This window comes from Anguilla rostrata, chromosome 12 (genome assembly GCF_018555375.3).
Source record: "Anguilla rostrata isolate EN2019 chromosome 12, ASM1855537v3, whole genome shotgun sequence".
Taxonomy (NCBI): domain Eukaryota; kingdom Metazoa; phylum Chordata; class Actinopteri; order Anguilliformes; family Anguillidae; genus Anguilla; species Anguilla rostrata.
Genome location: NC_057944.1, coordinates 40,564,443 through 40,584,442, shown reverse-complemented (window position 1 = coordinate 40,584,442; position 20,000 = coordinate 40,564,443). Strand labels below are relative to the sequence as shown.

Genomic DNA, 20,000 nt, shown 5'->3' with positions numbered 1-20,000 from the left:
TCCTCAGCAGCCTTGTGTGAGCAATGGGGGGGGGGGCAGAACAGAACATTGTTCTCACCCTCCATTTTAACCCAGGCAGTGCTCTGCCCAAACCACAGCGCCCCCTCTCTGTGAGACAAAAAACTGCAGCCTGAAGAACAAAACATAAGCCCTGGGATTAGGCCTGGGATCCTGCACCTACAAGGCTTTCCTAGGGAAAATACATCCAGCCACTGTATACTATATATACATACAGAGAGAGAGTGTGCATGTGTGTGTGTGTCTGTGTGTGTCAATGATACAGACAGGAAGAGAGTGAGTTAATGTGTGCGTGTGTGTCAGTGAGACTGAGAGAGAGTTAGTGTGTGTGTGTCAGTGAGAAAGAAAGTGTGAGGGATAGAGCAAGAAATAAAGATACTATTTACGCGTAAACGCCGCTGCCTCTCAGTGGTGCTGGGACAGTGCTTCCCTTGCTCTTAAAACACAGAGAAATCGACCAGGTTTCCCCGTATGCCAAAAATAATCCATCAGATCAGAGGAGCCTGTTGCTTCACTCCGAGAGCAATCCATTCCCTTTGAACATCCAGATCAACCGGAGAACAAACACAAAGCCCATTTTAAAACAGCAAAACAGGCTCTTAATGGAGCCCATCACAGCACCTCTTTTAGGAACGGCTATTTATAATGAATGTTTTTTTTACCCATGACTGCTGTTCGACCCAGCGGCTGGGTAACTGCTCAGACGTCGCAGACGCACAGGGTCCCGTCACATCGTCTGCGTCCACAGGTGGCGGTCTGGTGACCTTCGCCCCGGAAGCTCTCGGGACTGGGGGGAAAGGGAGGTGACAGGTTGGGAGCAGACGGAATTTCAGTCGGAAGAGTGGTGTTATATTCCTCCTGCAGAATTCCCGACGCTGGTAGCCATTACATGACATCACAGGCATTTAGCAGGCGCTCTTATCCAGAGCGACTTCCATCGTATCCAATTATACAGCTGGATATATACTGGAGCAGTGCAGGTTAAGTACCTTGCTCAATCGAACCTGCGACCTTTAGGTTACAAGACCAAGTCCTTAGCCATTATACTACACTGCTGCCCACTCTGACAGGCTGGATACAGGACGCACTGGCCACCTCTGACAGGCTGGATACAGGACGCACTGGCCACCTCTGACAGGCTGGATACAGGACGCACTGGCCACCTCTGACAGGCTGGATACAGGACGCACTGGCCACCTCTGACAGGCTGGATACAGGACCACTGGCCACCTCTGACAGGCTGGATACAGGACGCTCTGGCCACCTCTGACAGGCTGGATACAGGACACACTGGCCACCTCTGACAGGCTGGATACAGGACGCTCTGGCCACCTCTGACAGGCTGGATACAGGACGCACTGGCCACCTCTGACAGGCTGGATACAGGACGCACTGGCCACCTCTGACAGGCTGGATACAGGACACACTGGTCACCTCTGACAGGCTGGATACAGGACGCACTGGCCACCTCTGACAGGCTGGATACAGGACGCACTGGCCACCTCTGACAGGCTGGATACAGGACGCACTGGCCACCTCTGACAGGCTGGATACAGGACGCACTGGCCACCTCTGACAGGCTGGATACAGGACGCACTGGCCACCTCTGACAGGCTGGATACAGGACGCACTGGCCACCTCTGACAGGCTGGATACAGGACGCACTGGCCACCTCTGACAGGCTGGATACAGGACACACTGGCCACCTCTGACAGGCTGGATACAGGACGCTCTGGCCACCTCTGACAGGCTGGATACAGGACACACTGGCCACCTCTGACAGGCTGGATACAGGACGCTCTGGCCACCTCTGACAGGCTGGATACAGGACGCACTGGCCACCTCTGACAGGCTGGATACAGGACGCACTGGCCACCTCTGACAGGCTGGATACAGGACACACTGGTCACCTCTGACAGGCTGGATACAGGACGCACTGGCCACCTCTGACAGGCTGGATACAGGACGCACTGGCCACCTCTGACAGGCTGGATACAGGACGCACTGGCCACCTCTGACAGGCTGGATACAGGACTTTCGGCCCTTCTAATTCCCGCGGTCCTCACTGAACAGGAACCATTAGGCACCAGCTCACTCAAACCTGGCCCAGCCTCACTGACCTCACTGGCCTAACGGTGCCTAACAGTGCGAATGAGCTGACAAAGCCCCGCCCCCTGCCACTCACCCTTCTGCGTAATGATTGGTGGTTTGTGAGGTCACACACTGCCGTCTGGAGGACCGGGTGTTTCTCCCCCTCCGTCCTCTCGTCTCCTCCAGGCCTCAAACCATCCGGCGCGTCCCCACCAGGCGAGCAGGCGAGGGACATCGCAGGGGGGCTGGGGGGTGGAGTTTAGGGGACACGCCCTCGGTGCCAAATCCCAGGCTCCCCTGCTGGTGGAGTGGAGGTGGGGTGGGGCGAGGCAGGGGCGTTGTGTGTCTGTGTATATGTGTGTGTGTGTGTGTGTGTGTGTGTGTATATGTGTGTGAGTAAGAGTGTGTGAGTGTGTGTGTGTGTGTGTGTGTGTATATATGTGTGTGTGTGTGTGTGTGTATATGTGTGTGTGTGTGTGTGTGTGTGTGTATATATGTGTGTGTGTGTGTGTGTGAGTGTGTGTGTATATGTGTGTGTGTGTGAGTGTGTGTGTATATATGTGTGTGTGTTGTGTGTGTGTGTGTGAGTAAGAGTGTGTGTGTGTGTATATGTGTGTGTGTGTGTGTGTATGTGTGTGTGTGTGTGTGTGTGTGTATATATGTGTGTGTGTGTGTGTGTGTGTGTGTGTGTGTGTATATGTGTGTGTGTGTGTGTGTGTGTGTGTGTGTGTGTGTGTGTGTGTGTATATATGTGTGGTGTGTGTGTGTGTGTGTGTGTGTGTGTGTGTGTGTGTGACTCAGCCTGGCTGACGTAGGCAGGGCTATATTTATCCGCTCCATTGGGAGACGGCGCTGTATTTACACACCGGGTACAGAGAAGAGAAAAACAAGGCTAAACTGGAGTGTGTGTGTGTGTGTGCGTGCGTGTGTGTCTGTGTGGAGCAGGAGGGGGGGTTAGAGGGAGAGAGGGGTTAAGGAGGTAGAGAGGGAGAGGGGTTAGAGAGGGAGAGGTGTTAGAGAGGGAGAGGTGTTAGAGAGGGAGAGGAGTTAGGAAGGTAGAGAGGGAGAGGGTTAGAGAGGTAGAGAGAGGGAGGGGGAGGGGTTAGAGAAGGAGAGAGGGGGAGGGGTTAGAGAGGGAGAGAGAGGAGAGGTTGGAGAAGGAGAGGGGAATTCATACTAAAACATCTGCCGATCTGACTAAGTTCCCTTGTACCTTGTTCATGGGGATGAGATACCACTCAGGACTGAAGAGGAGAACTATGTAGACAGATATTCCCGTATCATGCAGATGAACGTGCCGCTAATATCACACTGAGGGGACAGCTCACATTCGCAGGTTCTTTGATAGTATTTCTGTTTTACTGTTTTGTGTTTCACTTTTATATGTTTTTATAAGGCTCAGACAGTTTTTGTGTAAGGTTAAGGATATTTGAGATATTTATAGTTTCTTATAACCTGCTTCCTTTACAATGGCAGGCATAGCAGCATTTGTAGGTTTGTGGTCGAAAGCAGGAAAGTACACTTAAAGTAACTCTGAAGTAAGTCATGTGACTGAAGCCTCTGTCCCTCAGAAACACTGCAGCACAGTCAGAGTCTCACAGTCGGTACTGGGGCAGTCAGAGTCAGTACTGGGGCAATCAGAGTCTGTACTGCCGCAGTCAGTCAGAGTCAGTACTGTGGCAGTCAGTCAGAGTCAGTACTGGGTCACTCAGTCGGTGCTGGGGCAGTCGGTCAGAGTCAGTACTGGGTCAGTCGGTCGGTGCTGGGGCAGTCGGTCAGGGCCAGTACTGGGGCAGTTGGTCAGAGTCAGTACTAGGGAAGTCGGTCGGTGCTGGGGCAGTCGGTCAGAGTCAGTACTGGGTCAGTCGGTCTGTGCTGGGTCAGTCAGTCAGTGCTGGGGCAGTCGGTCAGAGTCAGTACTGGGTCAGGCGGTCGTTGCTGGGGCAGTCAGTCAGGGCCAGAACTGGGGCAGTCGGTCAGTGTCAGTACTGGGTCAGTCAGTCACAGTCGGTCAGTACTGGGGTAGTCGGTCAGAGTCAGTACTGAGTACTGAGTCGGTCAGAGTCAGTGCGGACGGAGTGTAGCACAGTGGGTAAGGAACTGGGCTTGTAACCGAAAGGTCTCAGGTTCGATTCCCGGGTAGGACACTGCCGTTGTACCCTTGAGCAAGGTACTTAACCGAAATTGCTTCAGTATATATCCAGCTGTATAAATGGATACAATTGTAAAATGCTATGTAAAAAAAATGCTATGTAAGTCGCTCTGGATAAGAGCGTCTGCTAAATGCCTGTAATGTAATGTAATGTAATGTAATACTGGGGCAGTTGGTCAGAGTCAGTACTAGGGCAATCGGTCGGTGCTGGGGCAGTCGGTCAGAGTCAGTACTGGCCACTCGGTCAGTACTGGGGCAGTCGGTCGGTGCTGGGGCAGTCGGTCAGTCAGTACTGGGGCAGTCGGTCAGGGTCAGTCCTGGGGCAGTCGGTCAGAGTCAGTACTGAGGCAGTTGGTCAGTACTGGGGCAGTCGGTCAGGGTCAGTCCTGGGGCAGTCGGTCAGGGTCAGTCCTGGGGCAGTCGGTCAGAGTCAGTACTGAGGCAGTTGGTCAGTCCTGGGGCAGTCGGTCAGAGTCAGTACTGAGGCAGTTGGTCAGTACTGGGGCAGTCGGTCAGAGTCGGTGCTGGGGCAGTCGGTCAGAGTCAGTACTGGGTCAGTCGGTCGGTGCTAGGGCAGTTGGTCAGAGTCAGTACTGGGTCAGTCGGTCGGTGCTGGGTCAGTCGGTCGGTGCTGGGTCAGTCGGTCGGTACTGGGTCAGTCGGTCGGTGCTGGGGCAGTCAGTTAGATTCAGTACTGGGTCAGTCGGTCAGTGCTGAGCTTCTCTGGAGGAATACGCAGCTGTGCACAAGGAACCAAATCAGCCACAGCAGAGATCAGATGAAGTGGCTTTCCCTGCAGGGCCACTCCCACCCAGAGGCCACGCCCATCCCCAGAGGCCACTCCCACCTGGAGGCCACACCCATCCCCAGAGGCCACTCCCACCCAGAGGCCATGGCCATACATAGAAGCCATCTACAGCACAGAGGGTCTGTAATGAGACTGACAGGCCTACTAGTTCCCTGTGATTTGCATGCCAAACACACCCCCTGGGAGAAGGACGACGGGGGGGATTGGGGGGGGCGGCTACAGTCATGGCTACACATCCAGCACTCTGTGGAGAGATTCTGAGAAAATGGGACGGATTGATACAGGAAGTGGGATCAGAGAGAGGGCAGATGAGAAAGAGGGAGAGAAGAGACGGAGATGAAAGGAGAGGGAGGGTGGGAGAAAGAGAGAAGGGGAAAGAGAGAGAAACTGGGAGCAAAAGAGGGAGTGTGTTTGGGGAGAGACACATTTTTAAAAAAGTTGAGGGCCATTTTTGATATTCTCATATAGCCTGTCCACCTCCCACCATGGAGATAATACAATGGCTTCTGCACATCATCGCACAGAACCTCTCACACACACAGATTCAGAGGAACATTAACTATAAAATATTTCATGAAATATTAATCACGGTGTTAAACCCGAGCAATGCGGCTCAGCGCGGCTGCGTCTGAGCCAGCAGTACATAACGCTGGGTTATGCTTCTCAGTAAAGCAGAGGCCCGCCCTGGTGCTGCATGGCTGTAAACCAGGGCGATTATACATAACGCTGGGTTATGCTTCTCAGTAAAGCAGGGGCCCGCCCTGGTGCTGCATGGCTATAAACCAGGGCGATTATACATAACGCTGGGTTATGCTTCTCAGTAAACCAGAGGCCCGCCCTGGTGCTGCATGGCTATAAACCAGGGCGATTATACATAACGCTGGGTTATGCTTCTCAGTAAAGCAGAGGCCCGCCCTGGTGCTGCATGGCTATAAACCAGGGCGATTATACATAACGCTGGGTTATGCTTCTCAGTAAAGCAGAGGCCCGCCCTGGTGCTGCATGGCTATAAACCAGGGCGATTATACATAACGCTGGGTTATGCTTCTCAGTAAAGCAGAGGCCCGCCCTGGTGCTGCATGGCTATAAACCAGGGCGATTATACATAACGCTGGGTTATGCTTCTCAGTAAAGCAGAGGCCCGCCCTGGTGCTGCATGGCTATAAACCAGGGCGATTATACATAACGCTGGGTTATGCTTCTCAGTAAAGCAGAGGCCCGCCCTGGTGCTGCATGGCTATAAACCAGGGCGATTATACATAACGCTGGGTTATGCTTCTCAGTAAAGCAGAGGCCCGCCCTGGTGCTGCGTGGCTGTAAACCAGGGCGATTATACATAACGCTGGGTTATGCTTCTCAGTAAAGCAGGGGCCCGCCCTGGTGCTGCATGGCTATAAACCAGGGCGATTATACATAACGCTGGGTTATGCTTCTCAGTAAAGCAGAGGCCCGCCCTGGTGCTGCGTGGCTGTAAACCAGGGCGATTATACATAACGCTGGGTTATGCTTCTCAGTAAAGCAGGGGCCCGCCCTGGTGCTGCATGGCTATAAACCAGGGCGATTATACATAACGCTGGGTTATGCTTCTCAGTAAAGCAGAGGCCCGCCCTGGTGCTGCGTGGCTGTAAACCAGGGCGATTATACATAACGCTGGGTTATGCTTCTCAGTAAAGCAGGGGCCCGCCCTGGTGCTGCATGGCTATAAACCAGGGCGATTATACATAACGCTGGGTTATGCTTCTCAGTAAAGCAGGGGCCCGCCCTGGTGCTGCGTGGCTGTAAACCAGGGCGATTATACATAACGCTGGGTTATGCTTCTCAGTAAAGCAGGGGCCCGCCCTGGTGCTGCATGGCTGTAAACCAGGGCGATTAGGACAGAAACATGATGCTGGATAAATTAGGGCTCCTGGGGGAAGCCCAGAGGAATTTACAGCATAATGCTCCAGTAATCAAATTCAGCGCATCGTGCATTAGGCCCAGTTTACGAAAATGATGAGTATCGGCTGATATTTGTTGGGGAAATACAAAAAAAAAAAAAAAAAAAGAGAGACATAGAGGAAGAATGACTGCATTATCAAATATAACACAGTGTTAGTTATATTATTTATCTTTCTAAGTTAAAATATTCAAGTTTTATGTTGAATTAAGGCAGCTGATATGTTTTAAAAGTACATAACAGCACACAGCATTTCCTAGTAGCAAGATATTTTCACATCATCCATAACCAGTGGATTAGATGACATAGCTCACTTTGAAAAACATATTTGTACTTAATTAGTTAACAGAACACTAGTGATTAGTTTTCAAGAAAGCAACAATCAGAACTGAACTGTGGTTCAAGAGTGATTTTTCAAACACCCCCTATGGCACTGTAACACGACAGATATCAGACAGGTAACAGCGCAGGTGCTGCTCAGCTGCCCAATCACAGCGTTACCTGGCTGATTAACAGCGACAGGTACCAGTTCAGTATCATGGCCGTGTTCAGCAGGTACTTACTTCAGTACTACCAGTCCATTCCCCTCTCAGCAGATCGCCCCACCCAGGGGTTAAAGCAAAATGGCATAAAATCTGTAAGTGATATTGAGCTTGCTTATTTGTTGTATTATTGTACATAATTTGTATTTTAAGAATTGTATAATATCCTACAAGTTGTATGACTCCATTTGTCCAGGGACTTGAACTATTTGACATAATGGAAAATAAATAATGGATATAGTTTTAATGTAAGGATGGTGCGTCCGATAGGCTACACCATAATCAAATGATAAAAACGTGTATAAGATTAGATTGTTAGCTACAGACATAGCTGATATATATATATCGATTACTGTCATTCAGCGCAACAGAAGTGGAAAAGCTCAACTGTGCGCCGATGCGCGCTGCTGTCTTCTCGCATCCAGAACTGCGTCGCCCATCACAGTGATGTAAGAGTCAGGATTCGCCCGTGCGCGCCAGAGCTCGCGCCACAGCCGGGCAGCAGGCTGACGAGGGGGCTTCCAACACGCCACTTCTCGTGCTGCACACCTAGCAATAGCACGCGCTGCTGAAAGATCTGCAACACACCGCTATTTGCAGCAGACATAATTCTTTCAAACAAACGGAAGAATCCAAACGAGGCATTTTTTTCCCTTCTCACAAGAAGAGCAGAGACGCGCAGCCACATCACCGTATTAAAATCGAAGAATGCTTAATCCTTTAAATGATACAACGCCGTGTTTTACTTTTCTGACTGTGGCTCTTATTTACATCTGTCAGGCGGTCCGAAATTGCGGAGAGGTTGAGTGCCGGGACGACCAGCGATGCTGCGCACAAGGTAACGGTAGCACCACCATTAGCTGCTGCAAGCTAAACCGGCACACCTTTTATGACAACGTCGGCTGGGTGACGCGGAAACTATCGGGGATTCTGATCCTGTTGCTCTTGTTTGCCATGGGCTACTTTATTCAGCGCATGATCTGTCCCAGACCTCGCAGGCACCACGAGCGGCACGAGGAGCCCTCGCTCTTCCGCGGACCCGCCACGGCGTCCCAGGACTCTTTGCTCGACCGCTTCCCGGAGTACACACTGGAGAACTTCTCCTCTCCGGTCCTGCAGCTGCCGGCGTACGACGAGGTCAAATACCTGCCGACCTACGAGGAGACCATGCAAGAGGTGGACAGGGACCGCTCAAACGACCATTTACTAATGACATCGTCAGTGGAACCCGAATCCGTAGCGGTAGCCGGACCAAGAGCATCGGCACCAGACACCAGGACTTTACGGAACTCTGTTTGAGTGAACGCATATAAATACTAAAACATACATTGAATGTTTATTTTATCTGAAAATGAGATAATTTCGAGAATAACTAAGTGCAATTATACGCTCCAATGGGCACTGTAAGAAGAAGTGCGGAAATACTGTGCGTAATTCTCAACTTCAGTTAGATCATTTCTCTTTTGTAAGCAAATAAAAAGCTTAAGATAGTCAAAATAAACGACCAATAGTTGCTCATATTGTCACCTTTTGTGCATAGTTTGATACGGACGTTTGGTATTAGCCTAATAATGAATGGGGTTGTAGCTTGAAGGCGCACCATATTTCCTTTTGGTTTATATTTTAATTTTAAAAACGTACGGGAGTTGTACATCATAGTCCTGTTTCGCTTTTTTGAAATTATGCGCCAAAATGGTTGTCGGTCATATGTCTGGTGCAGGCCTGTAAGATTGTCATCTATGCAGTTGAAACGTGTAGCTGTGCGAAGGGGGGACGCTCTGCAGCGGAACCTTGACTGACCTTTACTCTGCCTGAAAGCCTGCAGACCACTTTATTGATGAGTACTGTACGGCGCTTCCCGCTCTGTAACGGTTTCCTAGCCAACTGCAGGATAGCAGATCATTTTAACCATGTGTGGTAACGATGGTAACAGTTTAAGCGCGTGCCAGTGCGAAGACTGCAGCGGGACTTCGTCCAAGTTATTAGCATGCCGTAATCACCGAAGCCCTGAGAACACAATAGCCTGCATGACCCGCATCTGCACTGCACCTACGACCAGACCGGGATAGCGCAGCATCCCGCCGTCGAAACGCGGGCGATGACCTGAAATGTTCCGGACTGAACTGGGTCCCGACCGGGAAAGCAGCACAGAATCCCGCGGTCTAAAGTCGTACGATTGGGGTGAAATATCTCGTCTGAATCGGACCCAGATCGGGACGGCACTGCATCATAACGGCCGAAATGGGATGTTTTACGGGAGGTAGCGACGGTGAGAACATAGTTTATGTCCTCCGCTGATAACGCGGCAGGCGGTTATCTCAATACACGTCTGGTACAAGATGTCAGCGAGCAAATACGGGAGTTAATTAAACAACTTGTTTTAAATGAATTGCTGGGGAATCGGGCGTCATTAAATATTAATCCGTGGGGGGTCATTATTACAGGTAATTACCTCATCGATGATCGAATCATGAGTGAAAACAATCGAAGCGGCTTAAGGTTCATAGATATTTATTTAAACTGCTCGGCCATTAGGCACGAGCAACAGGGGTTTCACGAAGAGTTTTGTAAATCGCAACTGCACACCATCCTTTCAGTAGCTCGTAAGTTCCCCGATTGTTGAAATAGTATCTCAAACGCGGAAATGTCCAGGATATGTTTACTAACACCTGATCCTAATCTGCACACGGACCAGGGATAAGCGTCGGGCGGCACGCGGCCCATCCCTTTAAGACATCGATCGTGCTGCCGTTAAAGGGGATTGGCTGTTCCACTGCGGGCTTTCCTGAAAGTTCTGTCGCTGTCTGAAGACGGGAGCAAATCTCAGAGGCTCCTGCAGAAGCTAACTCACACACACACACACACCACACACACAAACACGCACATAGACGCCCACCCACCCCACCACACACACAAACTCTCTCACACACAAGCGCAGACACACACGCACACACACAAACATACCCACCCACTCACCCCCCCCCCACACACACACACACACACGCGCACATACACTCACACCCACACACACACCATCTCTATGAGACCCCCAGACACGATGCCCTCGTAGACACTTCCTGGGACAGAGTGCCCACTGCCTACAGTTCAGGACTCAGCAGGAGACACAGTGCTCATGTGGCCCAACAGTCCTCCCACCAGCAGGGGGGGCTGTTCTTCAGTCAACGCTGACCTTATTGTGTGTTCCTATGTACTATAGTCTCATTATTACAGTCGCTTATCATTACAGCACAACCTTTGCTGTATTAAACACAGAAAGAGTTAACAGAGGAAACCAGAGCATTTTAAATTCATCAATTCATTTATTTATATATTTAAATAGACCTATAAAGTTTAAGCACATTACATTGCCTTTAAATGACACTATTAGTAGGAAAGTATAAAAAAGGAGGAGAGTTTAGAACAGCTGGTTCAGAAACAAGAATAAAATTCTGTAAACCTGGCTGCATGAACATTGGTCATAAATTACAAAAAACACTACGAGCCACAAAGAGGAAACAGGCTGAACAACGCACACCACAAGCTGTAAGTGCTGGAGCTTGAGTTAACTGGGTGAAGAGTTTCTGACAGAGACTTTGGTGTCCAGGGGACTTCTGCAAAATGGACGTCCATTTTGGAAGCTGTGCATTAAGGATATGCAAGAAGCCCTGTATGTGTGAAATATTTACATTACAGTAAAATCTTTAAACTTCCTTTGGAGATCCCTGAGAATATGTCCCTAACCAAAATCAAGAAATGTTGTGAATAATGGTGAATGAGTTTGGGGATTCTAAAATTGTGTGCACAGGGTTAAAGTACCTGACCCAGGCCTGAAACCCGCACAGCCCCATACAGACGCCATGAATGCTCACCATGCACAGGTGAACACAGGTTCTCCAGGGACACAGGTGTGTACAGGTGAACGCAGGTTCTCCAGGGACACAGGTGCGTACAGGTGAACGCAGGTTCTCCAGGGACACAGGTGAACACAGGTTCTCCAGGGACACAGGTGCGTACAGGTGAACACAGGTTCTCCAGGGACACAGGTGCGTACAGGTGAACGCAGGTTCTCCAGGGACACAGGTGAACACAGGTTCTCCAGGGACACAGGTGCGTACAGGTGAACACAGGTTCTCCAGGGACACAGGTACGTACAGGTGAGTACGGGTTCTCCCGCGGGTTCTCCAGGCTGCGCTGTGGGCAGCGTTTCACCGCCGCGAGGCCACGCTGCTCCTCACGGACGTGGTGGCCGACCGCTCCCTCTCCTTGGCCAGCTCCATCTGGATCTTGGCCTGGATCTTCTCCCAGTCCACCTCCACCTGAGAGAGGAAGAGTGACAGGGGGGCGGAGTCTCAGCCACAGGCTGCTGCGTTTTCCCTTCCGGAGTCTTCCTCAGTAACAGCCCAACCCAAACCCAAACCCAAACCCTAACTAACGTAAACAACATGCCAACGAGCCCGCGGTACGCTGCTCTGAGTATGACTCAAACCCAGGCCATGACACCATGACTCGGTGTGTCAGATCAGCAAACTGCGTCATTACAATCACCCATAACTCCTGCGTCTCGTGAAAAACGAGAAAAGGTTGTGTGTGTACACACCCATTCAGAGCACTGTGAGACAGGTGTGTGTGCGTGCATGCGCGTGTGTGTGTGCATGTGCATGTGTGTGTGTGTACACACCCCTTCAGAGTACTGCAGGAAGCGCTTGTTGGTCTCCTGCTTGCTGAAGTCCTGCAGGAACTTGTGTCGGTGGGCCAGCACTGTGTCCACATGGGTCCTGTGCTTCACTGCCAGCTCCAGTGCCCTGAGAGAGAGAGAGGGAGGGAGAGAGAGAGAGGGAGAGAGAGAGAGAGAGAGAGAGGGAGAGTCTCTGAGGAATTATCAGCCCACTGGGGTTTTACAACCTCTCTGACACGTCTTTATTGTGCTTTTTATGGTGCAAATAAATACAAAACACGCACGCGCACACACACACAGGTATATGAGGTGTGTGTATTTACCTGTATGGGCTGGTATATGAGGTTGTGTATTTACCTGTATTGGCTGGTATATGGGGTTTGTGTATTTACCTGTATGGGCTGGTATATGAGGTTGTGTATTTACCTGTATGGGCTGGTATATGGGGTTTGTGTATTTACCTGTATGGGCTGGTATATGAGGTTGTGTATTTACCTGTATTGGCTGGTATATGGGGTTTGTGTATTTACCTGTATGGGCTGGTATATGAGGTGTGTGTATTTACCTGTATGGGCTGGTATATGAGGTTGTGTATTTACCTGTATGGGCTGGTATATGGGGTGTGTGTATTTACCTGTATGGGCTGGTATATGAGGTGTGTGTGTACCTGTATGGGCTGGTATATGAGGTTGTGTATTTACCTGTCCCAGTTGTACAGGTTGATGTGCACCTGTATGGCCTGGTACACGAGGCCGGCCTGCAGCAGAGTTGACTCCGCCTCCTGCACGTGCCCACTAAAGAGCAGCATGTGAGCCAGAGCAGACTCTCTGGATGGGAGCTCCTTTATAGAGTTAATGTACTGCACCTTATCAACCTGCAGAGAGAGGGAGAGGGTCTCACAGAGTGTCTGTACTACTGTACTAACCCAACACACCGAGGGTCTGTCTGTACTACTGTATTAACCCAACACCCCGAGGGTCTGTCTGTACTACTGTATTAACTCAGCACCCCGAGGTTCTCTGTACTACTGTACTAACCCAACACCCCGAGGGTCTGTCTGTACTACTGTATTAACCCAGCACTTCGAGGGTCTCTGTACTACTGTACTAACCCAAAACCCTGAGGGTCTGTCTGTACTACTGTATTAACCCAGCACCTCAAGGGTCTGTCTGTACTACTGTACTAACCCAACACCCAAGGGTCTCTGCACTACTGTACTAACCCAGCACCCCGAGGGTCTGTCTGTGCTACTGTACTAACCCAACACCCCGAGGGTCTGTCTGTACTACTGTACTAACCCAACACCCCGAGGGTCTGTCTGTACTACTGTATTAACCCAGCACCCCAAGGGTCTGTCTGTACTACTGTACTAACCCAACACCCCGAGGGTCTGTCTGTACTACTGTATTAACCCAACACACCGAGGGTCTGTCTGTACTACTGTACTAACCCAGCACCCCGAGGGTCTCTGTACTACTGTACTAACCCAACACCCCGAGGGTCTGTCTGTACTACTGTACTAACCCAGCACCCCAAGGGTCTGTCTGTACTACTGTACTAACCCAACACCCCGAGGGTCTGTCTGTACTACTGTATTAACCCAACACACCGAGGGTCTGTCTGTACTACTGTATTAACCCAGCACCCCGAGGGTCTCTGTACTACTGTACTAACCCAACACCCCGAGGGTCTGTCTGTACTACTGTATTAACCCAGCACCCCAAGGGTCTGTCTGTACTACTGTACTAACCCAACACCCAACGGTCTCTGTACTACTGTACTAACCCAGCACCCCGAGGGTCTGTCTGTGCTACTGTACTAACCCAACACCCCGAGGGTCCGTCTGTACTACTGTACTAACCCAACACCCAAAGGTCTCTCTACTACTGTACTAACCCAACACCCCGAGGGTCTGTCTGTGCTACTGTACTAACCCAACACCCCGAGGGTCTGTCTGTACTACTGTACTAACCCAGCACCCCAAGGGTTTCTGTACTACTGTACTAACCCAACACCCCAAGGGTCTCTGTACTACTGCACTAACCCAGCACCCCGAGGGTCTGTCTGTACTACTGTATTAACCCAGCACCCTGAGGGTCTGTCTGTACTACTGTACTAACCCAGCACCCCGAGGGTCTCTGTACTACTGTACTAACCCAACACCCCGAGGGTCTCACCTCTCCAATCGCTGCGTACGCCACCTCCGCCGTGGTCAGCTCTCTGTTGGCCATTGCCATGGCAGCCAGACACGCCCACAGCGTCTGGTCCTGCGGGATTGGAGCAGAGAGGAAGGACATTAATAAACAGCCAACGGGCCGCCGGGGGGGGACGGGACACAAAGCCGAGCCAACCAGCCTTTACTAATCTGACTAAACACCAAAAATAGCAGCGAGGGCCACTTTAACCGATCTTATCAAAGTTTTGCAATTGCAAGCTCAGGAGGAAATCAAAACAGACCGGAGCGTAGTAATTTGGGGGGGGTGTCTGCTGGCCTGCGAGACTCTGAGCAGGATGTCTGCAGTGCTGGGACGGCTCCTGGACCCCCAGGGGAGACGGAGTGAAACGTGTCTCTTTCCCGGACGTCTCGTGTTAGCAGCAGTGTGTGGAAAGCTGGCACGAGCTTTCACCCCGCTCACAGTCCACCAAACGCAACAACAACAAGGGATCCTCTCAAAAGGCCAAACAAAAACACCCAGCGCTCCACAAGCAGCTCCAAACACAGACCCATTCTCCCGCTCGAACGGGACGGCTCGGGGTTTCTCCCGTCCGTGTGAGCGGAGCTGGCGGGAGAGTTTACAGTTGGCCGAGTTGCTCCCTGGCAGCAGGTCAGTGTCACATGATCCGTGCTGCCTCTGGGTGTGGGGCGTGGCCAGGGGCCGGGGAGGGGGGCGGGAGGATATTAAATGGATGGGATGGTCATTACACAGGCGCCTGTGTCAGGCTGGCGAGGAAGGTCCACATTACCCCATCAGTTCATCCTGCCACGAGAGTCTCGTTAGCAGGCCTCGTTAAGAGAGCTCGTTAGCAGGCCTCGTTAGGAGACCTCGTTAGCGGGCTGCCCTGTGGTAAAGGACATGGGGCTCAGGATTAGCGGGGCCAAGGAACAGCTGGATTCACTCCGACACCACACTGGCTGTTTTGAAGGGCAGCTTATCGCCAAACACACCCTGAATTATGCTCACAGTTTTACACACTCAAAGGTTTTACACACTGCCACAGGGAAGCCTTATAACAGGAAGCTGTCATGAGATGCACACAATCCCCCCAGAATCCCCCCACACATCCTTCCTGCTTTGTTTACTGTCAGCGCAACACTACAAACACCGAATCGGATCCGACCCACATCAGCTTCAGACAGGGATTCGGGCGGCCTGGGCGATCAGAAGTGTCCCATCAGCAGGCCTGTGGTTTCCCGTAATGGGCAGGCAGTGGGCAAACACAGCGGGAAGAGGGATGTTAAGCCCCTAATAGAGGGCTGGGCTCAGTCCATGAGGGTGGAGAGAGCTCTGAGGCGTTAGCGCTGGATCAGGTTCAGGTGTGGCGGCTGAGGCTGTGCCCTAAACCCCGCCCTAAACACTGAGCGACAACCTCTGCTCTGTGGATGGGGGCGTGGCCAGGAAAAAGCACCCCACACCCCCATTACCCATCCGACAGAACCAGCAGAACCGCCAAAGCCAGCGGAACCATCAGAACCTGTGACTGCTGGAACTCTCCTGGGTCCTCACCGTTTTAGTCACTACCTGTACCTGCGGGAATCACCTCCAGACCCCGTCCAGGTACAGGGACCCCGAGTTCTCAGGCTCACCTGGACACGGTAAAGCTTCTGCACGGACTGCATGAGGACAGTCATTAGGCCTGTCACGGTGATACGGTATTAACTCTGCTGCCATTAACATTGTACTTCCCCCTGAAACACCGCCGATACTGTAATTACCGAGCTCCACCACTAGGGGGGGGGGGCTGCTGGACTAACACAGCCACAGAGAGGGAAGGATGGACAGAGGAAGGAGAAAAGACTCGAGTGAAAAAAGGAGACACACGACCAAACGAGTGAACGAACACAGACAGACAGACAGACAGACAGACAGACAGACAGGCAGACAGACAGGCAGACAGGCAGACAGGCAGACAGACAGACAGACAGACAGACAGACTCACCTGTGACTCAGAGGCCTAGCACACACAGGTGTGCAGGGAGAAAGGACAGGTAGGAGAACAGAGAACAGCCGTGAAACCTCACTGAGGGACCGCTGGGCAGAAACAGGCGCACACAATCCCACACATGAAGGGGCTACTCTGGGCACGCTCAGAGGAGCTCGAGTATTCAGCTCTTTACTCACCACCCAATTCAGTCTTAAAAACAACACACACACACACACCCACACAGGAACAGAGTTACACACACACACACACACACACACACAGGAACAGAGCTACACACACACACACACACACACAGGAACAGAGCTACACACAACACACATACACACACACAGGAACAGAGCTACACACACACACACACACACACACACACAGGAACAGAGCTACACACACACACACACACACACAGGAACAGAGCTACACACACACACATACACACACACAGGAACAGAGCTACACACACACACACACACACAGGAACAGAGCTACACACACACACAGGAACAGAGCTACACACACACACACAGGAACAGAGCTACACACACACATACACACACACAGGAACAGAGCTACACACACACACACACACACACAGGAAGGAGCTACACACACACACACACACACACACACACACTAGGAACAGAGCTACACACACACACACAGGTAGGGAGCTACAGGACCCCAGCACTGCCAGGTCCTCATAAACAGGTTTCCGGTCTTGTGAGGACTCGTATTAAGCCATGCCGCACTGCACTGCTAAGCCATCGGAGCTAACGGACAGCTCTTTCCTGACAGCACGGCGGCGTTCCGGAGCTCTCTCCTTCACGTCTGGGAAAGAGGCCGCTGCCTGCCTGTCAATCAGAAAAACGCAGCGTGCAGCTGCACTCACTCCATACTCCTTCCTCTCACTGCTCCCCGTGAATCCTGCTAGCCAACGCTGCTAACGAACGCTGCTAACGAACGCTGCTAACGAACGCTGCTAACCAACGCTGCTAACCAACGCTGCTAATCAACGCTGCTAACCAACGCTGCTAACCAACGCTGCTAACCAACGCTGCTTTCTCCAGTGAACTGGAGCCAGTGGCCTCCGCACAGGCGCTGAGGAATGCTGGTGTGTGCGCGTGTGTGTTTGAGCTGCAGGAGACCCAATACCTTTCCCTATCAGCTCTCAGACCAGAGCAGCTGGACCCCAGCCATGCAATTTAGAGCACTCTGAGTACACACACACACACACACACACACACACAGTTATTTGATTGACTGAGTGACTGACTGATTACTTGATTGATAGGTTGACTGACTGACAGGTTGGCAGATTGGCAGTTTGGCTGCTTGATTGACAGGTTGACTGACTGACAGGTTGGCAGATTGGCAGTTTGGCTGCTTGATTGACAGGTTGATTGACTGACAGGTTGGCAGATTGGCAGTTTGGCTGCTTGATTGACAGGTTGATTGGCGGCTGCGGTACCTTGGCGAAGCGGCAGAGGCGCAGGGCGTCGGCCCAGCGGGCGGAGCCAGCGTACTCGTGCAGGAGGGCGGGGTAGGGCGAGACCGTGCTGTACACCAGAGACCCGTCCGCACGCCGCACCGTCACCTGCGTCCCCACGTAGTTCAGGATGTGGGGGGTCCGGCTGAACTCACTGCAAAAAGGTCAAAGGTCATCCATTTCCACTCAACATTACAATGATCACTACTGTACATTAGGGGCTGCTGGCAGTGTGTGGATGGGCCCCACAGTCTGGTATCTGTTAAGGCTCTGTTCCAGTGTGTGGATGGGCCCCACAGTCTGGTATCTGTTAAGGCTCTGTTCCAGTGTGTGGATGGGCCCCATGGTCTGGTATCTGTTAAGGCTCTGTTCCAGTGTGTGGATGGGCCCCATGGTCTGGTATCTGTTAAGGCTCTGTTCCAGTGTGTGGATGGGCCCCACAGTCTGGTATCTGTTAAGGCTCTGTTCCAGTGTGTGGATGGGCCCCATGGTCTGGTATCTGTTAAGGCTCTGCTCCAGTGTGTGGATGGACCCCATGGTCTGGTATCTGTTAAGGCTCTGTTCCAGTGTGTACATGGGCCCCACAGTCTGGTATCTGTTAAGGCTCTGTTCCAGTGTGTGGATGGGCCCCACAGTCTGGTATCTGTTAAGGCTCTGTTCCAGTGTGTGGATGGGCCCCATGGTCTGGTATCTGTTAAGGCTCTGTTCCAGTGTGTGGATGGGCCCTATGGTCTGGTATCTGTTAAGGCTCTGTGCCAGTGTGTGGATGGGCCCCATAGTCTGGTATCTGTTAAGGCTCTGCTCCAGTGTGTGGATGGGCCCCACGGTCTGGTATCTGTTAAGGCTCTGTGCCAGTGTGTGGATGGGCCCCATAGTCTGGTATCTGTTAAGGCTCTGCTCCAGTGTGTGGATGGGCCCCACGGTCTGGTATCTGTTAAGGCTCTGTTCCAGTGTGTGGATGGGCCCCACGGTCTGGTATCTGTTAAGGCTCTGTTCCAATGTGTGGATGGGCCCCATAGTCTGGTATCTGTTAAGGCTCTGTTCCAGTGTGTGGATGGGCCCCATAGTCTGGTATCTGTTAAGGCTCTGTTCCAGTGTGTGAATGGGCCCCACGGTCTGGTATCTGTTGGGTCAGGCTTGGTTTGGAGGAGAGTGCACTCATCGGGGGGGTGTGTGTGTGATGAAATAAAGAGACGCGTGTATTACGCATTCCAAGTGGAGAAAACAAGGGGTACAACAGAGAGGAGAAAGGTCATTAATTTCCTTCTAAAAGCATTACCTTGGAAAAAAAGAGCAGAAATCGATATGTTAAATAGTGTATGAATTATCATCCGTCTCCCACTCTCCTTCCTGCGATCCATAGTAAACGGATTAATCGCGATCCCTCCCCAGCGGGCTGGCTCCAGACTGGAAGAGGCCCAGCTCGGTCCGCACTGCAGCCCGGTCTAAGTGCCCATCCACAAGGCCTCCAAGCAGCTGTTAATTACTGCTGCATCGCCCGGCACAGGAATCACCCGCAACACGGGCTCACGTTTGGGTGCTTGTTAAAGAAAATAAATACTCCACATTGAGTCACTGAAGTTGAGTGTGAATGAGGGAATTCACAGTATGCTGTAAGGACTGATAAAAGTCATGCCTGAGAGAAGTCGTACTGGTCATCGCTCATATCCGGACAGAGAAGTCGTACTGGTCATCGCTCATAACCGGACAGAGAAGTCGTACTGGTCATCGCTCATAACTGAACGGTACCAGACCAGCACTCTGATTAGATAATCCACTCAATCTAAAAGGGTGTGCTTTGCTGAAAACCCGAAGGTTATTTTTTTAAACACCTCCCCATTTTCCCCCCGAAGCTAGAATGTTCCGTCACGCTCACACGGCAGAGCTGGAGAGGAGCGCTTGCTCTCATCCGAAAGCACGTGAAGCTTCCGCTCCCCCCCCACAGTGAAACCCGGCAGAACATCCACCCGCTCCAGATGGCCCAGTATGGGTCTGCCGGCCTCAGCCAGCCCCCGGCCCGGTTCTGATTTCAGGCCCGGTTCTGATCCCACACCAGGCCGCGGGGACCCATCCACACCCTGGATCAGAGCCCGAACAGAATCAGCCACCCATGGTCCCATACTCAGGCACT

General features: G+C 51.8%; 2 protein-coding genes across 7 annotated transcripts in view; one reads left to right on the top strand and one right to left on the bottom strand.

The window, feature by feature from the left end:
• The first annotated feature begins 7,827 nt into the window (after positions 1-7,827).
• Positions 7,828-9,065, top strand: LOC135236689 (uncharacterized membrane protein C3orf80 homolog). Its single transcript, XM_064303178.1, has one exon. It carries the CDS (start codon positions 8,256-8,258, stop codon positions 8,844-8,846), a length of 591 nt encoding a protein of 196 aa, XP_064159248.1. The 5' UTR covers positions 7,828-8,255; the 3' UTR covers positions 8,847-9,065.
• Positions 9,066-10,847: 1,782 nt separating this feature from the next.
• The window catches only part of ift80 (intraflagellar transport 80 homolog (Chlamydomonas)), a 62,051-nt gene continuing 52,898 nt past the window's right edge, over positions 10,848-20,000 (bottom strand). For 5 of the 6 annotated variants that reach the window (XM_064303169.1, XM_064303171.1, XM_064303173.1 and 2 more), the window contains exons 16-20: positions 17,852-18,023; positions 14,400-14,489; positions 12,924-13,096; positions 12,226-12,349; positions 10,848-11,863 (exon numbers count right to left, since the gene is read on the bottom strand). In XM_064303169.1, coding sequence (XP_064159239.1) covers positions 11,753-11,863; positions 12,226-12,349; positions 12,924-13,096; positions 14,400-14,489; positions 17,852-18,023 — 670 coding nt within the window. In that variant the 3' untranslated portion in view covers positions 10,848-11,752. The remainder of the gene's footprint in view (positions 11,864-12,225; positions 12,350-12,923; positions 13,097-14,399; positions 14,490-17,851; positions 18,024-20,000) is intronic. The other variant, XR_010324657.1, reaches the window with a different exon arrangement.

Coding starts and splice junctions, on each gene's coding strand:
- LOC135236689 (XM_064303178.1), top strand. CDS start 8,256: ATGCTTAATCCTTTAAATGATACAACGCCGTGTTTTACTTTTCTGACT.